Source organism: Episyrphus balteatus, chromosome 1 (genome assembly GCF_945859705.1).
Source record: "Episyrphus balteatus chromosome 1, idEpiBalt1.1, whole genome shotgun sequence".
Taxonomy (NCBI): domain Eukaryota; kingdom Metazoa; phylum Arthropoda; class Insecta; order Diptera; family Syrphidae; genus Episyrphus; species Episyrphus balteatus.
The window spans coordinates 160155404-160181784 of NC_079134.1; the positions used below are offsets into that span (position 1 = coordinate 160155404).

Sequence of the window (26381 nt, forward strand, 5' to 3'; positions counted from 1 at the left end):
ATACCAATCAAAATATTTCTTTGCTTAATGAGTTTTTCCATGTCGAACGTTTCCGATAGTATCGTTCAAATTTATTCAGAAATAAAATTCGAATGGGCTAACAGCATCAGAATGATTGGTATGCATAATTGTCTTGTTGCTGGTTTTAGTCACATTCAAGTTCTATTAAAAAGAGGTTTTTGTTTTTTGTTTGTATATTTTAAAATAGGTCAACCAAATTTAATGGAATTTTCAAAATTGAAAGTAAGGATACTATTTTTTAAATAACCCCTACATTAAATGATGAAGGTACAGAATAAATGAAATACTGGACATTCATGTTATTTCTTCAAAACTTTTCTAACTTCTCTGAAGCTTCAATTAGATTTCTGTGCATTGTAAAAAGAGATGTTAAGCAGTTTGTTTAAAGGAAGCCTTACGGAAGTTTTTTTGTATTTACTTTAAAAATTATGATTCTACTTTTGTTCTAGAACTATAATAAATTAATTGTATATCGTCGGCTTAGAGTGTAAACCTGCTAACTCCCACCTGCAAACTCCATAAAAAAAAAATAAAGCAAAAATTGACATTCATTTCCAAGTTTCGTTACAGTGCTTATACAATCGTAATAAAAAACAAAATGCACGACTGGGTCGCACGAACTTGCTTTTGTAGTTCAAAGTATGGATATTTTAAATATCTATTGGAAATTTATGATTTTGTTGAGTTTCAAGAAAAAAAATATAAAGTTCAAAAAACTTTATTTTTTTATTTTTTTTTTTTTTCAAAAACTTTTTAAAGAATTTGTTTTACATTTTACGCTTCAAAATTATAAGAAATACCTGTCTGAAAATTTTTGAATAAAATTGGCTTATGCTTTGATGAAATAAATGAACCTTAAAAATATGTCCATTTTTGCAAAATGTGCAACAAAAAGCAAAATTTTCGATTTCGTTTAGTTGGTTTCATAAGTTTTAAAAAATTTTTGAAAATTATTTAGTTCCACCTTGTGTTTGTCAGGCTGAAAAGCTACATCTTTAAAAGTTTTTTGTTCGAATAATGGGCAACAAATAAAAGAATAAAGAACTCAGCTAAATTTCAGAACTTTTAAGCATGTTAAAAGTTGAATTAAAGATTATACAATTTCAAATCATTTGAAATATAATAAAAATTAAAATAATGATAGTAGAAAACAGCTCTCCCGTTTTGATTAAAACATATTATATATGATAATGACATAAACAATATTATTATTCTTAAACCGCTTTTTTGATTTCTGATCGAGTTTAATGATTTCAAAGAAAATGCTCCCATAAAATAGTTTAATAGTTTAAGAAATCTCATATCAAAATAAGAAAAAATTATGAAAACTCATTTTAAAAAAATTCAATTTTTTTTTAAATTTTGAAAAATCAATATTTTCAAAACGATCCAACGAATTTTGTATTCCTCCCGGGTTTTGCTTGTAGAAAAATTGTCAAGGTTCCTATAGAGCAAGTAAAAATCTATACACTTGTTGTTATAGAAGTTTTTTCGAAGTCCAAATGGAATTTAGTAGAAGCTTTTTTGAAGAAAAGTGTTTTATTTGTTTGAGTTTTCTTAACTACATTATGTATAATTTGGTTTTAATTTAAAATACCTTTTGATTTTTATAAGAATTTTCTTTTTTTAAGCAGGCCTTATACAAGCTTTATACAATTGATAACGTGCGAAATTACAATTGTTTATTGTTACAGAAATTATCAAATTACTAATCAAATTTTCTAAGCCAATACGAACCAACCACAAAAACTATTGATTTTTATTCAATAAATCCTCAATCATTTTGGTTTGTTACAAGAAAAAACTTTTCCCTTTATGAATTTTCAAAAGAAAAAACCCACAACACTTATTAATACATGTATTTGACTTGGATCAGTGCAATCCTTCAAATGTCAAAAGAAAATTCCTTTGAATGCAAAAAAAAAAGCGAACCTCATTTGAAATGGAAGAATCGAGAATACCATCAGTCATCGGCCTTCTTTTTTTTCATTTTATATTTTTTTCATTTCCCCTATGATAGCTGTCAATTTATCGCGACTTTATGTGCTCTTTGTTTAATTGGATGTACAACATAGATACAGTTACTCCCTCAACACACTGCCTGTCAAGCATACGTCCTCATGTCATCACACAGGTAAATCCATCACTCGCATACTTGTATCTATGTGTGTTGTAAAAAATTCCATCAGAATCAGAAAAAAAAAGAAACATCAACAGCAACATCAACTACTCTCGTTCATGACGAGAGAAATAAAAAAAAGTATGAGTTTTATATCATTCTTTTGTTTTATACCTCACTCGGGGCACAAGTATCCTGCTAATTGGAGTGCATGTGTTGTGTGATCTTTTGATCTCTCCGACCGACGACTACGACTACGAAGAACCCTCGTGACATGTCAACATGCATAAGGGACCGCCCCTAGTCATGTCATGTCCCGATTTTGTTGGGGCATTTTAAAAAAGATAGATGAGATGATGAAATCTCAATTTACCAGTAAAGGGTGTCTTTTTTTAAGCGAAGCAATTAAATTTATAAATTTAAAAAATGTTTCAAATAGTAAAATAGGTATATTCTGTACTGGGACTAAAGTAAGTTTTTTTTAACTTGTGAAAAAGTGATAAAACTGTCAGTGATAGTTGAAAATCATATGGTAACCGACTTTTACCCAAAAGCTTTACTTTAAACTAAAAAAAAAAAACAGACCTCAAAATTCAAAATTAAGTTCTAAAACTGGTTAAAACAAGCTTACAAATAGAATTTTTCTAAATCTAAATTCCCCCAAAGAAGAAAAAAACACCCTTTACACAAAAAAAAAAAACAATTGAATGCATCGCATTCTTCTGCTCAATTCGTATTCCTGAGTTAGTTCTTTAATTAAGTTTTAATTCGTACCTTATGAAGCTCCAGAAAAACATACAAACATACCCAGACTATGACAACGTACGTCGTAAAGTCTGTATATTTAAACCCAACTCCCTTTACTTTCATAAAATCACAAAAGTGCACTCGGATTCAAAAAAGGGCTTCCTTTTTACCAAACGCACTTTGCAGGGATTTTTTCTCCTCTCATGTTTTGTTTTGTATCTTCTATAGGAATTCCTTTTTCCTATTGCAACAGCAACAAAATTTCTGTTACATCCATATCCGTTCATTGCATCCATCAAGCACTCATCCAAGACAAAAAACGATATGACGAAAGTATGTATACAAGAGTACTTAGGTGAATTAAAAACATTTCAAGTAGAAGGCGATATATACCTACCCTACACTCTTGCAAAATGGAAAACGGATATGTTTTATTTAAGTTATTCAACAGCAACGATGTTGCGTTTTATGTACCTTTGCTGTGAGTTTATATATCCGTAACTTTGATGATGACGACGGTGGTGATTGTGATTGTAAGGTAGAAGTAAAAAGTGATATTAGAATGCACATTGATAGATTAAATGTGGGAAAATTTTGAACTTCCTGGTTTACTGTCACATAGTTAGACATTATTTTATTCAGGAGAGTTTGGAATGAGCTCAATTCTTGAAGGAATATTTATGGTTTTTTTCCCAAAACAAAATTATTTATACAGATTTTTTCACAAGCAAAATTGAGACATTTTGTAAAGGAATTTTATTCCGATCCCTAAAATTCCTGAGTAGGTACCTTAAAATCTCTGAAATCATAGCTAGGACTCGGACTCGGGTATAATTGTCAGTCAGTCTTAAAAAAAGTAAGACACATGTTTCGAATAAAGTAATTGCAACTCTTTAATTTGCATCTATTTTTTATATTTTTGCATTTTTAACAATATTTCGTTCTAAACTGGTATCCGGAAACTTAGGACATTCATAAGGCCAGTCTCAAATGACTTCTTTAAAGCTTTACAGATGCTTCTGTTGTTCCTATAATGCTTTATGAAAGCATAATTGTTTTGTGATTTATAATAATTTAAAAAAACACTGACAAAAATCAGAACTACATCGAAAAAATTCCATTATGATTTTAAAATTTTTTAAATATCAAATTAAATATCTTATCAATTCAGCATGAAATGCTGGAAAAATGTGTTTTATGATAATTAAAATATCAAAACAATATTTTTATTATAAGGATGATATTTAAATATCAAATTTTTGATTTTTCTTTTTTTGATATGTTATTAACAATTAATTATATCAATTTTTCAACTGTTTCTCATTCCAATTAATTTGTATTAATTTAAAGGCGCTTTGTGTTTTTTCAAAGTAAAAAAAAATGAATTACTAAGAAAATTTTATCATTATTTTTTGGAAAAAAAGTTTTAAAATAAAATTGGTACCTATGCCATTTTGTAGAAATCACTAATCAACATCTAAAAACAAAATTTCAAAAAAAATCAATGTCCCGTTTTCGAAAATTTTATTTTTCAAAAAAAAAAGTTCAAATTTTTTTAAAAGCCCAAAAATTATTTTTTTCGAAATTTTATTTTTGGCTTATATTAAAATTATATAAATTCTTTTTCGTTGAAATCGAATAACAAGTTTCGGAGCAAATCGGATTTAAAAAAAAAAAAACGGTTCTATGGCAAGTACCGTTAATAATGATTTTCAAAAATAAATTTTTTTTATTATTTTATTATCAAAATATTTTTCGGTGTACTACTACGCCACTGCTAACAACATTAGAGATGAATCCAACTGCAGATAAAATATTCACAAAGTATGTTAGGTTCCTTTTTTTCCGAAAATTATTCCTGCCATGGAACAGTTTTTAAAGTTTTGAATTTCTCTCAAACAATGAATTCAGTTTGGCGAAATTTAGTATACAAAAGAATTTATATAGTTTTACTTCTAATGTATGTATTAAAACTATATAACTATATAGTGATAGACCAACTCTTTCTCAGAATCTTTACGGTTTTCAATAAAATACAGTTTTTGTTAAGTTTCAAAAAAACCCTATTTTTAACTAGTATTTCGCTCCCCTGTTCATGAGAAACATTTGTTTTTCTACTTTAAAAGTTTTTTTTTTTTTTTTTAATTTTAAGGACAAAATTGTTATTTTGTTTATCTTATTAAATTTAATTAAAATAGTTTTTATTTTTTAAAGAATTTCCACATAAAAACTTGAAATTTTCAATATAAGCAATTTTTAATATAAGGACAAGTTAATGCGACCAAGTCGAGACAATTAATATTCCTATTATATAATCTTCATTTGGATATCGTTAATTCTTGTAACTTTTTTTTCCAAAAAAAATTCAAGCATTTTTGATAAAATCTGAATTGAGTGATCATTTTTTTTGCATTAAACACAAGAATATTAACTAGCTTCTGCGGTAACCAGTTGAACAAAAAAAAAAAAAATCACGAAAACTAATATAATACATACATATTTAAAAGTTTAAATAAATCACTTTCTATATTTAAACTACTGACATAACTTCAACTAAGTATATTTACGTCAAACTCAGTCAACTCTATTTTATTTTTAAAAATCCAACCGCAAAATAAAAACAATTTGTTTTATTAAATCTTCTTTTAATTTTAATTTGTTTTATTTTTTGCGTAAAATAAAACCTTGATTTATAAGAAACACCTGGCTTTTGTATTTATAAACCAAAACATTGCTTAGCGCGTGTGTAGGGGGGGAATATAAATGAGTCTACATAAAAAGACATTTAAAACACTTGTGCTTCTGCTTTGGGTGCAATTAAATTTAAATATAAGGCATCCAAAGCTGAGTAAATATTTGAAGAAAAGACTCATGGTTGACATTAATAATAATTTATGTAACAAGAAATGCTAAAAAAGAACATCTTCTTTTAAGTGAATTATGAATAAGGATTTAATGTATAATAAACCAAATTATTCCTGCTGTTTCATCAAATTTTTCGTTTTAATTTTCCATATTGTACTTTGTTTTATATTTGAAGAAAGTTAAAGAAAACAAAAAAAACAATAAAAAAATATTCAAAACGACATGCTCAAACATTTTTGAAACATTTTAATTGATAATTTGATCAAAAATATTCTCGAAATTGCATAGTTTCAAAATCCAAATAAAAAATTGTTTTGAAATTAACGAAAAATTGTTTACTTTTTAATTGAATTCTAAATAAAACTTTTTCAAAGCAGAAATCCTATCAGCAGGACATCAATCAATTTCTATTTCATTTGAAACAGTTTTTTGTTTCAATCTTTTTATTTTAATTGAATTTCGAATTTCGAACAAAATACTCCCCAATTTTTTCATGAGAACACACATAAACTTCCCCAAAAACAATTCAATTAAATAAATTTAAGTGTATTGCATTTATTATTGTTTTTTTCACGTCCTACAACATTATAACTAAAAAGAAAAACCAAAACAAAATAGAAGAAAAAATAAAGACTGACTACATACCAAATTAATCAATTAATACCCACAGAGTGATTCATTAGCATTTAAGGCAATTAAAGCGATTCATGATTTAATTTCACGTAATTAGCTATGAAAATCATTTATGTACATTCGCATTTTTATTTTCACTAGGTAATTATTTTGAATTGCTAATTGTTTAAACAAAACACATGAAAGAGGAAAAAACTAGCTAAAGCTACTACCAAATGTAAACAATATGGAAATTAATCTAAACAATCAATCCCTACAAGAGTTGTGGTCTATGTCTGTTTATGAAAAAAATAACATTTTTACACAAGTTTATTTTTCTTGAAATAAATGTTGCTTTCAATTAGTTTTGTATGTTATTTTTAATTAATTTTTGTTTATTTTAATTATGTTAAAGTAATTTGTAAAATATTTTTTTTTTATCTTTCATTTCAGATCTGGGATATACATTCCAAATCGAAGGGTTTTCTTCGTGGAAATATTAAACAATGGTAAGTGTTATTCGTTATAATACTATACTAACTGTTTACCAACACTCCATTACCATTAGAATCACAGTAAAATAAAACCATCAAATTACTAAAAAAAAAGCTTAGGTATACAAAAAAAACTCATTAATTTTATTTCAAAAAAGTTTCAATCACTTTTGTTCTAGACAAAGAAAAAGGCTTTATAAAAACAAGCGGATTTCTGCGCATGGTTTTTTGCCTGGATGACATCCGTCTTAAAATAAGCGGAAATCAGCTTAATTAATGATGAAAATTTTCTTATCTTTAATATAATACCTAATTAATTAAAAGACTTTCATCTTAAATTAAGTGGATTTCCGCAGACAGAATCCATCTTGGCATAAAACCATTTAGAAATCCGATTATTTTTAGACGGTCTTTTTCTCCGTGTAAGACTTTATGTGACAGTTTACGCAGAGAAAAAAGTAGAGAATACGAGGTTATGTTCAACATAAATTATTTAAGTTTGCATTCAGCAAATGGCCCTAAGTGTTTTTATGCAGAAATTTGGAAACTGTAGTAGTATGTACGAGTTTATTTTCTTTTCTAAAGATTTAAAAAAAAGTTAGTGTGCCATTTTATAGCAACTACTAATCAACACATAAAACCAAAATTTCAAAAAATTCAATGTCCCGTCCCGTCAAAATCATTGTTTTCAAAATTTTATTTTTGATTTATATTAAAATTAAGATATACAATATACAATACATATAAATATAAATGCTTCTGTATAGGAAAAATTCGTTGAAACTGAATAAGTACTTTGGTAGAAAATCAGATTTAAAAAAAGGGTTTTATGGCAGGTACCTTTAATAATGATTTTCGAAAAAAAAAATTTCATTAAAAGATAGACCTTATTTGAAAACTTATATTTGAATTTTTTTAACAAAATCGTTAGAGCCGTTTTTGAGAAAATTAATCTTCTCCGAAATTTGTGTATGACAAGTACCTATCGCTATTTTTTGTGTCCAAAAAATTAATTCCAGAAACCCCTTTGTAGGATCTTCAAAAAACGCTACGGACAACAGACAGACGGACCCACCTTTTTTGCATTTTCTATCATCGTAATGTGTCTGATTGATGTCTTACAAAGAGGATATTCTCGTTATTTTGGACAAAATATTAAACAACATTTTTGCTATTGGAAATTGTTGACAAAATTGTTTGCACTCATCTTTATTTAATGATAATGAAGCCATGTCAATATGACTACCTATTCTTAGTTAACTTCAAGGAGCATTTCAATATATTCTCCAGATTCAAGTTATTTAATGGAATATTTTGGGTTTCATTTCATAACTTAGTCTTAAAATTAGAAAGAAAGTCCTAAACTACATTTTCCTACAAAAATGTGAGTCGCTGTGGCGAATACGTAACATTTTTTTCTATAGAAAATTTATTATTATGAAACTTACGTTTTGAAAAAATCATCCTGGCAAATGCTCTTCGATAATTTTTTGATAAGCTTTATTTGTGTAACAGAAAAATCAAAATCTGGCATACAAATCTGGCAATCAAAGAAAGCCATACTTAAATTAAGACATCAGATATAACTCAAACGGTCATTATAGTACAGAGCTATTAAAATTAATTGTTCTCACTTTATCTTGCCTTTATTATCGTTAATCTCTGTTAAACCCCGTTTTTTAAATACAAACCAAAAGAACAATTAATAAACAATTCCAGGCGTATGGATGTCATTATCATTAGTATTGAACATGTGGAATAACTTACCATTAACACATTCCTTATTAGCATTCAAAACTTTAGCGATTTTTGTTAGTTTTTTTTTTCTACTTGAAAAGAAACATCCTACATCTACCAAAATAATAGATTGATTAATTTGTAATTTTTTTTAGCATTATTAAATCTTATTCACATTTTGTATTTAGTTTTTCGAGGATATTACGAATTTTTTTTTATTGATCCATCAAAATTATCCCCAAGTCTCTCGACAAGCTGTCCTTGAAGTCAAAAAGTCTGAACGAATTTAATGTTTTTCTTTTCCTTTTTAACTTTTTTTCCTTTCTTTCAAAGAAAGAAGATTATAAATTGGCTTTCTATAAGTGAAGCAAAAAGTTCACACGAATGTTTAATAAATTACATGGGACATTCGCTTGACACAAGTGAAACGATTTTTTCACAAGTCATTAATCTTTTGTTCGTTTTTTTTTTGTATTCTTTGAGGATGAAATAAACCTTTTAAAAAATAAACCTATTCATCCATTAACATCACACAAATTGATAAACAACTTTTTATGTTCAACAATAATATAATCGATTTTAATTTTTTTTTTCTTTTTACAGGCTCGTGTCAAAATGGCTACCCAATTATCTATTAAACCATCACTTGGTGAAACAACAACACTTGGAACGCAAATAAACCATCAAAATGCGTCCGCCATTGATAGCGACTTCTGCCAAAAATGAAGTGGTTCAACCACTGGCATTACCATCACAAAACAACCATAAATCTCTATTAGAGAATCAACAGCTTTTAACAACTTCAAATAATAACAATATCCACATCGGAGATTTTGATCCATCCGAATTTCGTATTGTCGATCTCAGTACATCACCACCAGTCACACCCGAAACAGCATTTGACAGATCACCAAATCATCAACAACAACAACTATTCCATCATCATCAGACTGCCCTACGTTCGAACTCGAATTCGAATTTTTTTGTGAATAATCTTGACGAGAAATACGTTCTGTTTGAGTCATTTGCTTCATCAGATGACACATCATTGAATATTGAATCAGCTGCTAATCATCATCATCATCATTTGCCGTTGTCTGAAACAGAACCTCTTCTAACAAACATCGAAGCGACTGTTTCCGATCCGGATCGTTCGATTTGCCTCCACAAGAATAGTGCCTCATTGATATTCACCAAAAAAGAAGTTTCATCAAATAACAGTCGTAGACATCATCATCATCACCACCATCGTGTAAATAGTTACACGGATGATCAAAGTATTGAAAGTCAACCATTTTTATCGTATCAACGTCAATCCATTGGCGCAACTGCTAGCGAATACTCTGCAAATCAAACCAAACATCTTCATAGTCACCACCGCAACAGCAGTAACCATCATAATCATCACAATTATTTGGAAAAAAGCAGTGGAGGACGTGTTCAACATCATCGACGAAGTCTTCCTTTGAATTATTCAGGAGGTACGAATAATAGTAATAACGCTAGTCAGCGATCTGGAAATTATTCAGCCAACAAACAGACAACAAACACAACGGCTGCCAATACAAGGAAACAGCACGCGTACTCTTGGTACGCTCCGGTATATAGCGCCCTCGAAGAAGAATTAGAGCAGGAATCAAGGGTAAGTTTATTAAAATGCTTACAACTTAAAAATGTCTGTATAGAATTTGAAGGTTATGGCCTTTAAATGTTGCCATTGAATAGGAGAATAACTTTATATAAATTTTGTTGTACATTGTTTAGCTAATAAGCGAGAAAAAGCTCTGAGCAATTCGTCGTTTGATCAAAAAAGTTGTTGACATTTGACATGCGTTAAAATGCTTATCATTTTAAAACTTCTCCATAGATATTGAAGATTATGGTCTTAAAATGTTGCCATTGAATAATAGAATTACTAGTTATCAACTTTGGTGAATATAGTTAGGCTAATAAGCGAGAAAAAGCTCTGAGCAATTCGTCGTTCAATCAAAAAAGTTGTTGACATTTCACACGCATTCAAATGCTTAGCATTTCTAAACTTCTCCATAGATTTTGAAGATTGTGGTCTTAAAATGTTGCTATTGAATAAGAGAACTACTCGATATCGATAACATTGTTTGGCTAATAAGCGAGAAAAAGCTCTGAGCAATTAGTCGTTCAATCAAAAAAGTTGTTCGACATTTAATAGAAAAGCAGACAGAACCCGTCCACTAATTACTAGTTATCAATTTTGGTGAATATAGTTAGGCTAATAAGCGAGAAAAAGCTCTGAGCAATTCGTCGTTCGATCAAAAAAGTTGATGACATTTGACACATATTCAAATGCTTAGCATTTCTAAACTTCTCCATAGATTTTGAAGATTGTGGTCTTAAAATGTTGCCATTGAATAAGAGAATTACTCGATATCGATTTTAGTAAACATTGTTTGGCTAATAAGCGAGAAAAAGCTCTGAGCAATTAGTCGTTCAATCAAAAAAGTTGTTGACATTTGACATGCGTTAAAATGCTTATCATTTTAAAACTTCTCCATAGATATTGAAGATTATAGTCTTAAAATGTTGCCATTGAATAATAGAATTACTAGTTATCAATTTTGGTGAATATAGTTAGGCTAATAAGCGAGAAAAAGCTCTGAGCAATTCGTCGTTCAATCAAAAAAGTTGTTGACATTTCACACGCATTCAAATACTTAGCATTTCAAAACTTCTCCATAGATTTTGAAGATTGTGGTCTTAAAATGTTGCCATTGAATAAGAGAATTACTCGATATCGATTTTAGTAAACATTGTTTGGCTAATAAGCGAGAAAAAGCTCTGAGCAATTCGTCGTTCAATTCAAAAAGTTGTTAGACATTTAATAGAAAAGCAGACCGAACCCGTCCACGTTTATAAGTGTCATCTTCTTCTTCTAATCAAACTTGCAGGTTATTTCTGCTTTCCCATGTCCTATATATCAGATTAGAAAATTCCAATCTTCCTAAATCAATTTTGTGTCACTATCCTCCTTCAATTAAGTATACCTATTCCCCCTCAATTTCACTATGTTTTGAGATACTATCCACATATTTAAGCATCTATATGTACATAATCTGTGGCCACTTGCAAGTCAACCAAACATAAATGTTTGCCAACAACTTAACATTTTCACTTATCGGTCTCTAAGCTCTCAGCTTACCCATCCGTGTGACATCTTTTTGCACAAATTACATTCGATGTCATCTTAACCTTAATGGATTTTTTTTTCGTACATCTACTCGAACCTATTACTTCCTGCTCTAATTTCATATAATTTGTCTTCTTATTTAATGACATTGTGGACAGAATGGTGGACTTTGCGGATTTAAGTATTTATTTGATTTGTTGTAATGAACTTGTATTTTTGTTCTCGTTTAAGAACATAAACTTGAGTTTGAATTGCTCATTTTCGTATTTATAATAAAATAAGACTAAAATGTCGAGAATAACAAAGTTGACTTTAAATGGTGTCAAACCAGTCAACCGCATTCAATCCTAATCAGGATTATATTGGTAATTTTGTTGGGATAACTGATTACCTTTTATAGAAAGTTGAACAAAAAAAAAAATCCAGACATTAAAATTTCATTATACCTATGTATATGGCTTATAAGTATTTTTAAATGCAAATTAAATTTCAAGACATTTGCGATTTGGATTTCTTTTTTTGGAAATTTGATCAGACTAGCAAACGTTGTGGTCATTTTATATTGAGAACATGAATCCAATTGATGTTGTTGGAATAATTCTATATTATTAAAATCAAAGTTCAAAGTTATGTGTCACTTGATAATTTTGTCTGTCAAGTGTAAATAAAAACAATGACTCAACTCACCCTTTTTTTTAGAATTGTTTCTCAAACCAAATTAAAGTGAAGTTTCGTTGCAATTCAATTCTAGGTAACAGAAGAAAACACCAGAAGGGTAGTTTTGTATAAATCTATTAATGGTATAAATAGAGCTGTCATTATTAATTTAATTGTGACAAGTTTATAAAGAGTTTATAAGTTGAGTAATTGCTCAGTAATATTTAACAACTACCAGTTAACCTGGTTTTAATATACATTTAATAAAATTTAGAAATTAAGGAATTTCTTGAATATATAAGTCAATTCTTAATACTAAATCAATACTCGATTCAAATTTACCCTAAAATCACTTTTAATATTAAAGTAACGAAACTCGTGTTTTACTTCAAAGTTAAGTGTGAACCCTGACTACTAATATTTCAAGTGATGTAAAATAATACATTTATGACAATTTTTTTAATTTGGTCTTAAAAAAGCATTGAGGACAATACTTCTTTGAGACTTGATTAGGTTATGTTTTGAAATTATTTCATCAAACCAAATCTTAGAAGCTTAAGTTGGTAACAGGCATTCTATTATATTTAAGTTTATGCGTTGTTAATAATTTTAAAAGAATTCGATATCATCGAACCTGCAGGCTCACAACATCCCAGACTTATGTCACAGAAAAATACAGTTTTTGAATTTTTCCAATCGGTTCTTTATTGCTTAAGATATGACCACTTGATTATTCTTCTGCTTTGGCATTTTTCATTTATTTATAAAATGTCAGGAAATCGCATAAACTATTAAATTTCTGAACCCTAAACACATATTCAAAACATCTTCATATTGCAATTACCTATTGTCTTAAAATTCATCCGCAGAAAAGGTGCAACCTGTAAGAGGAATTATAGGGAAAAGTATATTCAGTATTTTCAAATTAAAATATGGATCATAAAGAAAAATTTTATAAGATCATTTTTGTCAAATGTCAAAAATGGCCGAGTTATTTACTAAAACTTGTTTTTTATTAGATAAATCCGAGACGGCGATAATGTATCAATTTCGATTTTCCCTAAAATCATTATCTTAACAGCCCGAAAAATCGGTAAAAAACGACTATTTATCCAGTTGACATATATAACATAGTTAGACATAGATGAAACATTAGCCCCATTTGTTCCAAAACAGCAATCAGTACTTTATATTTTTTAATGGCAAATCTGTAAAGTTTTCAAAGACATTATTTAATTATGTAATTAACTTTGAGAAAATTCCAAAATTTGCCTTTGTTATGAAATCTTACCGAATTTCTCGATAAAGATGGTAGGAAGGTTTTAATGATGTTTAACTGGGAATTACTTCAACTTTTTTGTTAAGTAAAAATGAATTGATACAATAATCGAGAAATTAAAGGTAGCTTTGAAATGTTTTAGGTACTTAAAAATTTGATATAAGGTATTGCTTTTAAAGTTGATAGAAATTTTTGAAAATTGGTAAAAATCTTCTGTGCTATGAGGAGTGCAAGACAAAATTATTTAATTTTTGTTTTTAATTATTACCCATATGAAAACGCCGTTAATTTCGTTGTTTTTTATGATATTGCTGATTATTTTGTTCTGGCTAAACATTAGGTGTGTTTTTTATTACCACCGGGCTTAACTGGTTAAAAAAAACGCCTCGGGGCTTAGCGAAAAAAATTGGCAGCACTGCATACTAAATGTTCCGAAATCAGCTGACACAAAAAAATATAAAGTTGTCATATTTTTCGCTTTTGGGGTTTCTTGTGTGTTTTTGAAAAAAAAAAGTTTAATTAACTATTAAATAAATATTTAAAATAATAATTGTCCTTCCAAACATCAGTTTTGATGTTTTTAAACAAATTCTAAACAATTTACGAACAAGTTGAGTTGGTAGCACAGATTTAAATCTGTTGAAAAAGTTAAGCCCAGAGAATTCTCCGGGCTTAACAGCTAAGTCCAAGGGGCTAAAGTGTTGTTGCATTTAACATGTAAATTCCTTAGCCCCAACTGCGTTTTTTTTGTCCAGTTAAGACCGGTGGTAATAAAAAACACACCTATTGATTGTTTGCTGGTTTATTTGCACTCCTTAAAGCACTGAAGATATTAGTCAGTATTGACAACCGAGTATTAACGAGTTTAAAAATAAAAAAAAAATGTACCTATATCAATACACATGTTTTTTATCAAAACAGATTTCTTATTGACTAAGACCCCCTGAAGGTTTTCCATAAAAACTGTGCGTTGTGCAAAAACCTATTCATAGATCATAGGGCGAATCATCTTTTTCCAACAACAGTACCTAACAATAAAGCTTCACTAACCAAATGCAAAACTTAAGAATCAATTTTGGAAAATGACTTGTTTTTCAATTTGAGTATTCATTCATTCATTACATTCAACTGTCCCGTGGTCAACTTTTTATAACTTAGAACTTATTTATTTCTATACAATCAGGGATTCATTGTTTGGATAATGTCCGTCTATTTTTCAATTCTATGGAATAAATAACATCATATCCAAATGCGTTTGTCAATGCCGATGTCCTGCTGTATAACAAATTTAGAAATATTGAAACGTGTCTTGCATCAAAATATTAACTATTTAATGATTGTTATGAGTGGAATTTTTGTTTATTATTAAGCTTAAAACTTTTTTAAAATAGAAAGCAAAAACATATTCTTATCATTTATTCTTATCTTTTAGGACTCCTCACCAATTCACAATCTGGCCAACGCTAAGAAAACGCCCAGCCATCAGGTGCCATGTTCGGAAAATGAAACAGTCTCCCTATTAGATTCGAAGAATCAACTTAACATCCAACCACAACTTCATTTAACTAATTTGCGGGCACGTCGTGCCATATCATCACCACAACCACCAACAAATCTAACTCTTCCTCTGACTTCAACTACAACAACAACCAACAACGCCACCTACCCGCCACCATACAATAACAATAACCTTGTCAACGGCATCCACAATCAAACAAATCACCACCAACAAAATGAAAACGAGGGCCCTCATGCAGGCTCACTACTTGCTGGGGGCCCAATACCAAGGCGGCGACGTTTTGAGAATTTCCTGAAATCCCTGGTCGGTCGCAAACCATCCAAGGATACATCATTTAGTCCACCGTTGCTACCATCACCCGAAATAACTATCACACGAACTCCATCCGATCAGAATGTAATCTTAAGAGATCCATCGGGAATGCGACAGCCATTGCATCCGGAATCGGTTAGCTATTTGCCCGACAAAGTACCAACGACTAGCAGTACGACATCATTGAACACTGCTGTCCAGCAGAAGCTATGGAATGTGGTGCCACTGTTGCGGCGAGAAGGCAGTGCTGCCAGTTTGCATCATGAAAAGTCCCAGTCGATTGTACAGTATACGGGAATGCGAAAGTGCGAAACCGTACTCGCACTCACGCGTCAATCATCGTCAGTATGTTCGCCAGTGTCTGATACCAGTGGCACGCCACTAGGTGGCAGTCGCACCGGTGGCATACGTGACAGTGGCGGTGGCTGCAGCATTAACGGAATCGAGCAAATAAGACCGCTCAATCGATTGCGAAATAGTATGTCGACCTCGAACGCTACGTGTTCGCGTTGTTCTAGTCTGTTATCGTTGGCCGTGTCCGGTTCACGGTATTCCTTGAATACCGCTAATAGCGGATTCGTAAATGTTAATAACAATTCAAATAATCTAAACAATAACTTTAGCAATCTAAGTAGTAGTAGTATCATAAGTAAGACCAACGATTGTGTAGATGGCGGTAGTAGTAGTAATGGTAGTTCGAGGAAGAGTTCCGCTAACGATAGTAGTAACATTCCGCCATCGAATGTGACGACTGCGACATTGAATTCCACATCATCGCCGTCGTCGGGTTCGAGTCCATTGTCGCCGATTATTGTGTCAAGCATTAGTGGAACGGCAGTGGCAACACTTCCAGTTGAATTGGAAGAGTTTACATGCAAACTTTGTCTGGTGGATGTGGCACCGAAGGAGGCGACAACACTGGCGCAATGCGGATGTCGATTTTGTACTGAGGTAAGTTTGTTTACTTATTTTGTTTTTTTTTGTACTTAATTTTCGGACTAAAAAACAAGACAATTTACCTTTTGTCTGACAGTTTTTTCTCCCAGCTATTGATTTGAAAAACAAAACATTTTGGTTGATTAATTAATCTAACGAGACTCGCATTCATTTATTAAAAAAAATTAAGAGACATTTATTTGACATATTTTTTCAGACAAAACAATCTTGAAACCAACATAAAATATTCCTATTATGATAAAATTATCTTAAAATAAATTATGTCTTTTCATACATACCTTTCTAAATATTTAGTCTATCTTACCTTACCGTACCCTCACAATTAAATTCAGATTCGGGTTGACATATTCTACACAACCAGGTTTCTGTCAAAATGTCACTCAATGTTTCGTAACCTCTTATCATCAAATTGGAAATGTTTTTGACATAAGATAATAGTGTTTAGCTACTTTACCTCACTATCCTAAGCATGCTGGATGTTATATTAGCTATTAAATTTAGAAGTGTTTTTTTTTTCTAGATAAACCTCTTCTTAAGGGTTAGGTAAATAAGGGTTCTTAAGTTGAATTAATACAGAAAAGAAAAGACAGTTGCTTGTTTTATTTACAAATCAAAAGCAAACGACTTTTTCTTATATTTTTTGACATATACATTGAACTAGATAAAAATTAAAATGGTAGTTAATGGTATTTGAACGCCAAGTCTAGATTATTTTGGTCATTAGATATATCAGTGCGTTTAGTGAATTTGGGGCCAGTTGTATAAACGTGGTTTAGCCTTGGTTAAAGAATTTAACCTGGCGATTTCAGTGGACAAGCTATGGTTTAACTTTGGTTCAAGCATAGATTTGGCTACTTTAACATATATGAACCTTGAATCAAAGCTAACCCTCAGCTTTCAGAAAATAAAAGTTCCTAAACCAGGGATTAAACATTGGTTCAACGGACCCTTAGATTATAACTATAGAATTCATCTCGTTGGTCCCTTTCCTTTTCTGTGATGTTTATTAATTATAACTAACTTTCAAAGAACGAATCGTGCACTAAATGTCAATCGGGTGCCCAAAAAATATAATTTCAATGGCACGATCAAGAAACTATCAAAGACTAAATCTCTTAACTCTTAAGGTTCTATCATAAGTATTTTGCCTCACAAGAACGCTCACATCATTTTCTTGTATAAAAATGTTAGAATTTATACTTTACAAAAACCTTATCTGTCATTTTATCGAACAGACATCATCATCGACATGAAATAAAATACTAACTTTGAAAGTCAAAAAACCTTCACGTCAAAATATAAACAAACAAAAAAATATAGAAATATTCTCTATATTTACCATCTGCTTTAGATATTTTTTCTTCAAATGCAATGAGTGCAATTATACTGTTTTTTCTTTGAAATAGAATGTGTATATATGTGCAAAAGACAAATAATAGAGAACACACAACAATGCGTATGCAAATTAAATCAACAACACAACAATGTTGAGAGAGAGCTCACGTTGTTTTGCCACGCAAATACAAATATTTGAAGTTTCCTCTCTAAATTGAGGTCAAAAATGGTTAACACTGACATTTTAAATGAATTTCAATTCATTAACACAATGTTATACGGATATTTAAGTACAACAACATTTTTTCTGCACTCTCTGGGATAGTATATTTTATAAATATAGTTTGACAGTAGTTGTAGTAGTTTTTTGTTCTAAGTACTTTTTGAATGACGTTTCAAAAAAATGCTTGAAGATGCTTATGGTGCTTAAGACTATAAATGCGTTGGATCAAAGAGACATTAGTTATGTAAAAGTAAAGATGTTAAAATTATATGGGTAAGTGGGTGTTTAAATTAAGGCCTTAATTAAAAAAAAAAAAAAATCTACTACAAAAACAAAATTTGCAATTCGACTTCTTCTTTATCTTAACTTAGCTAAAAGTTTTTAAAAGTGCAGTGGTTCTTAAGTGGTTGGTAAAGAATAAAACAATGGTTCTGCGTTTTAAAGAAAACGTACGCCAGGTACATAAATATTTAGTATATAATGAACAAGTACATACAGTTTGAATTAGTCTTCATGAATTCTAGTCACGTTTTTTTGAGTCTTAAATGAGGTTCATACCTTTTGTCGTATATAGCAAGCTAAAACCACAGCCATAATAACAACGTAGACAATAGCAAAACAAAACGGATTCAGTTTGATTATCTTTTTATTTTTAGATTCGCCAAAAGCTTTAAATTTAAGTAGATACATAGAATTATTGAGAAAATCAGACGTTTGCCTTAAAAAGTAACATGGAATTCTTTTCAAAATCTGTTCAAGTACCTAACTTGATAAATGCTACAATAGCGGCGAACTTTAGATGGTTGGTTAAGATTTCCAAAAGATTTATTAACATTTTGTGGGGGAATAGCTACTTTTGTTTTGTGCGGTGTTTATAGGTAATGTCAGAGGTTGAAAATAAATCTTTAAAAGATTTTTTTAGCAAGGGAGTCGTTTTGCAATTGAAAGGGTAATGGAGCGCTACCAAGAATTATGTTTTGCTGTTCATAATGGCTTCTGGGTTTGAAAAGGTAACCATTTTGTACATAAAAGTGACATATATTTTGCAACAATGAGCATTAATGGTTATTCAATAAAATATTATAATGTCACAGAAAGGAGAACAGCCCAACCAAAATCGATAAAGTCGTTACACAGTTAGGTACATTCGCGAACTATATTTTAGGCAATGATTTTATATTTTCTTTTTTCTAATTTGATTGATTTGTTGCGCAAAAAACAGGGATAAATGTACTAATTTGTTTGCATTCCTTTGTAGGTTTTTTTTGCTATCGTTCTACTCATGAGTAAAAATATATTACTAGCAACATAAGATTCATATCTACTCGAGTGGGTCATTTGTACTAGATCTACCAATCACCTACTCAGGAGTAGTCTACTACCTACGAAGGAAAGCGGCTATTGCTGTAACAACGTGGTTAAAATAAGCTGACATAATTACCAATTAAGTATGCCATTGTACTTTAAAGGATAGCACTCATAAATACAAGCAATTTACAAGTAATCTAGTACAATTATGTGCTTTAAATAGCACATTCACCACCTCAAAAAAAAAAAAAAAAACGCGCCTTTAGTTTGCATTTTTTGCAGCTAAAAGAATATGGAATAAATCGAACCATTTCCGCCATTTTATCGTAGGCGATTACCAAAAAAAAAATAATGTATCGTTAATATTTTTCATACAAAAACGCTGTTGTCAAGTTTTTTCTGTCTAAAATGAACAACTTTTTTTTTTCAACAATATTTCTTCAGCGATAAATATTGAATAGCGCTCACTCATTCCCAAGTGAAATTATCGATTTTTGTACTTGCCGATAAAGATGAAAACTTTATTCGAACAATACGGAAGCAACTAAAAAGTTAATAGTTATAGATTAAAAGCAATATTAAAAAATAAATTTAACTACATAATTATGCCATTCCCCACTTTACTTTGTTGCAAAATTTATTTATGTACTGTTTGTCTACTTTGTTTATCTAGCCATTTGCGTCATTTCAATCTATGAGGCTTTAAGGCATTTCTATGGCATTTTCATTTTGCCTTTATTCAACTTTAGTCCCCGTAAAGATTATATAGAAAAGAAAGAGAGAGTTCGTTATTGTATTTCAATTATACTCGCACATTCCATAGAATCACCATCAGCACCACCCATAATCAAACATACCTAACCTACAAAGCAAAATTTTAGTACATATATGTATAACTTTGCTATATGACTACCTACTGGACTGCCCTCTGTCATTTATATACAAAAGCTTTAAATATAGAACCTTATATCCCGTAACCATAGAAAGGCAATAATGTTATCTAATTAAGTTAATCAAATGCACCGTGTAACCTAATCTCGACTAAATAATGCCGGCCGCCAAACAATTAATTGACGACTATACACAATACAAACGACGACGACAACAACATTCATATAATAATCATCTAGCATTGCTTGTTGCTTTGTGAAATTGTATTTTTTTTTTCTTATGATATATTTTACATGCGATACACAATACGAGGTTATCTAACCGTACACATTGCTAATTTTCCACTTTACTCTCTCTCTCTAACTCATACCCACATTGTCATGTCAAAAGGTAGGAAAGGCAAATAATACACGCGACAACACTATAACACCCCCTATCGTGTTATAAATGCATTAAAATTAGTATATTTTATAATTTTTGTAAAATAAAAAATGTAATTACATCTAGAATAGAGGATTTATGTAGGTTTGAACTTTCGTGTAAATGGTTTGAAGTTTGCCGGTTAGTTTCACATATGACATTTCACACTGGTTAGATTGTTGAGAGCGAAAAAAAAAACTTAGTAGGAAGTTGGGTTATAAAGTTTGAGCCTTTTTTTTAGATTTAAATTTACAAAAACTTCCGTGCTTGAGATTTAGCCATGAAATATCTAAATTGGTAAGAAAAAAGGGCGATTAAGATTATGAAATTCTATACGTTAGCCGCATCCTTGTGGAAGTTGTGACTACTCTTGAGTAGTTGATCTAGTACATTAATATGTTATTCTTCACAAGTAAATAGGCATTTCATTGATTTTCTTGAACATTAGTATTCATGAGCTTTCTTTCTGAAAGTGTAGTTGAAGATATTTTGTTATCACCTTTAAAACGCCGCTGACAGTGTTTTTTTTTAGTAAAAAAAATTCGACACCTAAACGTCGACGTTCGTGTAGAAATTTTTTTCATACAAAAACGCTTTCGGCAGGGTGATTTTGTCGTAGGTCGTCGTTGGTGTGTGACAAGGGATAACCTTTATGTCATCGATGTACCCATCAAATTTTTAGTCTTATTTATGTTTCTCTTTTGTTCTTTTTAAAGAAAACTCGTTTAAAGATACAAATTCACCCATTTGTTTGACTTATGACAACATTTCCAATGTGTCATATTTTTCTGCTTCAGGATATAATATTAGAGTGGTATCCAAATGTGAGTCGTAAAGACATATTAAATTATATTTCGAGTTTTCCTTCATGTTCTATTTCAATCTAAAAATTCAATTTTTATATATCAAAAGAATACAAACTCTTCTTGCTGGTTGCACGTTCTCAGTATAAATAATTCAATTTTTTGTGAAATACTATTTTGACATTTCACACCTGAATTTCTCTCTTGAAAAAAAAAAACCCTATATTCCACTTCTCATGTAGGTATGAGACTGTTGTGGGATGTTTTTCGATGTGTAATTTGAAAATTAAATTGAAATTTTTAAATTCTACATGAAAATGGAATAGATTTCTCGAGATGATTTTCTAAAAAGCATGCAAATTAAATGTATTAAAGGATTTCAATCAATTTTTCATCATCTCTATGGAAAATGTTATAATACCCGAGTTTCTTTGGAGGCGGTAGACTACTCATGAATACAAATCTATTACAAAAACTATACATTCCTCTCTCCTCAACAGAAATTCATGTGTTGATTAAAGTACTAGAATTACCAATAATCATGAGTAATTTTAATGTGACTAATGTTATATTGAGACCTTGAAATCGATGAAATAGACACTGTACAAAGCCCCATTGTGGAAGCACCTTAAGCCTTCTTAACTAAAAAACTTATGGATTTTAAATTTGTAGATAACTCATGGTTTAAATCGGTTTTAAAATCTCAATTTATTCCTACATCGACAGTGATCCCTTACTTACTTTATGTAAATAATATTCAAGCTATATAAAAACCAAAAGGCATAAACACAATAATATAAAAAAGACCTTTCAAGATAATTCTTCGACCCCACAACAACTAGCGCCAATAATTCCCATGTAAATGCTGCCAAACTCAATTATTATAACTTATATACACATCACCATCATCAGAGAGTTAAAAGAAGTTACTTACGCCCTATGTAGGTAGATACGCCTTATTCACTTAATCCGTTATTATCATTATTTTCAATTATCCTTCATCTCCTCTTATGGCTTTAGCTATATGCTAACCAATTTTTTTCCAGAGAGTCTTTGATTAATTTATCGCAATTTTTCAGCACACAATATCAATTAATTATAATTTTCATCGACAATTTATTCGAATGAAAGAGAATTTTGAAATCGCAGCTATATTATTTTTTCGCCGTTTCATTTTGTACCTTAAAGGAAGGTTAATATTATAGCGGTTGCGTTGCGTTGCGTGTGGTTAGTTTTCGATTCCGAATGCAGAACGGAAAAAATAAAATTATCAATTTGCATCGAACAACGATGATGACGACGCACGGCGACGTGTAGAATCAATTGAGTACTTAATTGAATATTTAACTTGAAACCCATCTGTGGCCAAGGTTGGGACTTATACGAAGTAGCATTGGAGAATGGTGCTGCCGCAAACCGTAATACAATGCCTCCTCTTATTCAATTATTATTATGTCTATACGATTGTTCAACAATTATAAACAAAAATAAAATATGTACAAAAATAATTATTAATCGATGATATGATTGAAATGGAAATGAAATACGAAATTCGAAATCGAATTAAAATTGGGGCCTGTGGCTTTTCTCTCTCTATTTATATCTGTCACAGTGAAATGTCATTGACAAAATGACTCGAATTTGTTTAAAATGTTGATACAGTAGCGGCCACAGCACACAACAAGGACTCTCTTTTTGATGGGAAAAACATTGATTAATTGGTGCATTGTGTGTGCAGTCCCATAAATTGGACGAAGTGTTTGCATTTCGAAACACTTAACATAACCACTGTTTTTGGGTTGGGCGCCATTTATAAAACATTATTGCCTACAAAGGTGGAAACGTGAATGGCCTCAATTTCCGTTTAAGTGGGTGCAATGTTTTATCCTCTTGTCATAGTATAATGTGTATAGTTGGCTTCCTTGCTTATGCATCGGCATGCTAGAGTATGGAGTCTTTTTTCATCCTCGTCATCATCATCATCATGTTGTGTCTGCTCTAGTTGTTTGAATGATGAGTACGCTTATGAAAACAGTGCTGTGTGAAAACTCTATCTACCAATTTATGATGTGTCAGGTAGCTGTTTGGGATAATAAGTAAACCAGGTCGACTTTTATCCTTTTCTTTTGTTGTTTTTTTGAACCGTTATATTTTATAGGGAAGACAAATATTGATTCCATCCATTTTCATTCGATAAAAGGTTATTGTTTTTTTTTTGTTTTATTCTTTTATTATTGCGTTTCAGACAACACAGCAGTTGGGTGTTGTTTGTTGTCAGAAAGCTCAAGGTTGGTGTTTTTTTCTTTATTGAACTTCTATAGACTCTTTTCGTTCAAACTTGACAATAAAAAATACAAATAACACTTGAGATCAAAAGAAATTTTTTAAAGAACACCAATAAATACAAAAAAAAAATTTGCTGTCATAAAGAAAACAATGCCAGGGATAATAAACTCAATATACGATATGCTTTATACAACACTTATGTCGGTTGTGTCAAGATCAATCATTTTGTTAAATTTTTAGAGGATACAGTTAAATAATAAACTGTTTGTATGCACTTTTTGCAACTGTTTTGAAGGTAAAAGGTTGAAGCGGTCGGTTTTTCGAATTAAAAAAAAAAGTGGGCCAAGTTAAGGCCGAACAACTAAAGGCTTAAGAACTATCCATTTATTTTACAAGCAAGATTGAAAAGAAGTGATTTTTCAGGACATCCTGTCAATTTCACTGTGTTACCTCAAACTCGTTAATTTTAAAGATGTGATGAGTAAATTTGATCGGAGTAATCGATTACTTTTATTGAGAAAGCTAGTCGATCTTATCTGCAGTTATGTACATATATCGATTTCACTAAGAACTAAGTGATAATGTTGATTTTACTATAGGCAATAAATAATTTGTACCGAGCTAACACGTTGTTTTAAATGAATATGCAGATTATTTTAATCAGATTGATCCGTCGCTTTCACTATGGAAAGAGCCATTATATTTATTTATATTAATAGTTGAAAGATAATGCTATGAACTTTCGGCCATAAATGTTCTGGATTCAATTCCCAGTCTCGGACATCCTTCAAAAGGTACTGTCTGTTGCGAGGAAGTAACAAAGCCTAAGACTACTTTTGTCATGAAAAAGTTCATTTCTAGGGAGCGTATCAGAATCCCGCTTTTTAAAATCCCGTTTTTCAAAAAAGTTTAAAAACCCCGTCTTCTAAAATATCGATTTTTAAAAGACGTGTTTCTTCCAAGTAAATGCACAAAAGACACGAAATGGCGCTGGCGCCAAACATGGACCTTCATCTTCCTGTCAGTTATGCCTATGAACAACACATTGTAATTTTAATCGTTTAGCCTTGTTTATCTAAATCTACCCAACCTTATGCTACTTATCACCTTATTACGGCTTACGAGCTGCCGCAAAATTAATAACATATTTAGAAGTAGTGATGAAAAATATCGATAGAATGAGTAACTCTATTATTAGGGACTAACGAAAGAACGTTTTAATTGTACCTTATTCGATATCGAATTAAGTGAACTCAATAGCAAGGAATAATTGAATAGTTATAAAAAATCGATTAAAAAAATAATCAAAAAATCGATAACTTTTTATCGAAAGTCCCCATCTCTTTTTGGAAGTCAGTAATTATTTTCTAATTAATCCCCCAAAGATGTTTTTCCTTCCAAAATTTTATAAATTTTTGAATTCGTAGTTTGTCAAGAGAAACAATTATAGCTCGTTGTAAAAGGTCATAAAACTCCATCTCGATACAGTTTTCAGTAAATTTTATTATTATTTCGATTTTAATAAATTCATTTAAATTTGCCAAAATATTGATACCCTTTGGGCTTTATAGTGTCTGTTTTTGACATGTACTTTATACCTTTACAGTATATACAGGGTGTCCCGGGATAAGGTAAGAAGATTTTGAGGAATGATTCTTGGGTATATTCTAAGAAAAAAATTGTTCTAGAGTAACTCTCTATCTGCAAAGTTGATACCCTTTAGCGATTATTGTAAACAGAGGTAGAGAGGCAGGTTTTCCTAAATATCATAAAATCTATGAGTTTTCTGGCAAACTTGTAAACTACATTTTTGTTCATTATTGTTTTCTTCATAACAATAAACTTATAAAACACTATGTTTATAATATATTTATCGAAGAAAATCGGCTCCAAAGTCAAAAATTATCATGGGTAAGAAAAAAATAATTCCATTTAAAAATTAATATCTGAGCAATTAAAAAAGATGTTAACAGTTTTTGAATGCAGGTACAAAGAATAGCATTTCTTCTAAAAATAAAGACATTAATAAAGTTTTTATCATAAGTATTAACGGAGTTATTAAAATTAACATGAGTAAAGGCATACCAAAGTAAGCGTTTTTTTTAAATCATATCTAAAGGGTATCATCTTTGCAGATAGAGAGTTACTGTAGAACAATTTTTTTCTTAGAATATACCCAAGAATCATCCTTCAAAATCTTCTTATCTCATTCCGATACACCCTGTATACTTACTTATGTATTGAAAGGCACGTGTTTTAAGACTGTCATGAAAACCCTAAAACTGTGATCTATCTCCTCTGACCATTTAAAATGTAATTATTTTGGAATTATGTATTTTTTTTTTCTAACAGACACATCCTAACCAGACACGAACTTATATAAACTCAAAATACACCCATTTAACTTATGCCTCCTGTTAGCTTATGTTTTCATCGTGTAATTTATTTTTCCTAACACAAAAACAAACACATATAACTTAAAAGCTTAAAGTATGGATATTTTCCCTAAGCTCACAATGTTCCATCCTTTCTTCTTGTCTTTTTTTTTGTATTATTTTTGCGCCGAACCCATTTGTTGGACTACTATAAGGCTCTCTCGTATAACTAGGTCGCACTTTAATTAAAGTTTTCCG

The 26381-nt window shown here is 30.4% G+C and overlaps 1 protein-coding gene across 4 annotated transcripts in view; it reads left to right on the top strand.

Annotated features, from left to right (window-relative positions):
• Window positions 1-26381, top strand: part of LOC129907123 (probable serine/threonine-protein kinase DDB_G0282963) — a 165180-nt gene that overhangs the window by 118498 nt on the left and 20301 nt on the right. For 3 of the 4 annotated variants that reach the window (XM_055983191.1, XM_055983192.1, XM_055983193.1), the window contains 3 exons: window positions 6818-6873; window positions 9199-10237; window positions 15127-16476. In XM_055983191.1, coding sequence (XP_055839166.1) covers window positions 9284-10237; window positions 15127-16476 — 2304 coding nt within the window. In that variant the 5' untranslated portion in view covers window positions 6818-6873; window positions 9199-9283. Of the gene's footprint in view, window positions 1-6817; window positions 6874-8765; window positions 8870-9198; window positions 10238-15126; window positions 16477-26381 lie in introns of those variants that run through there. The other variant, XM_055983194.1, reaches the window with a different exon arrangement.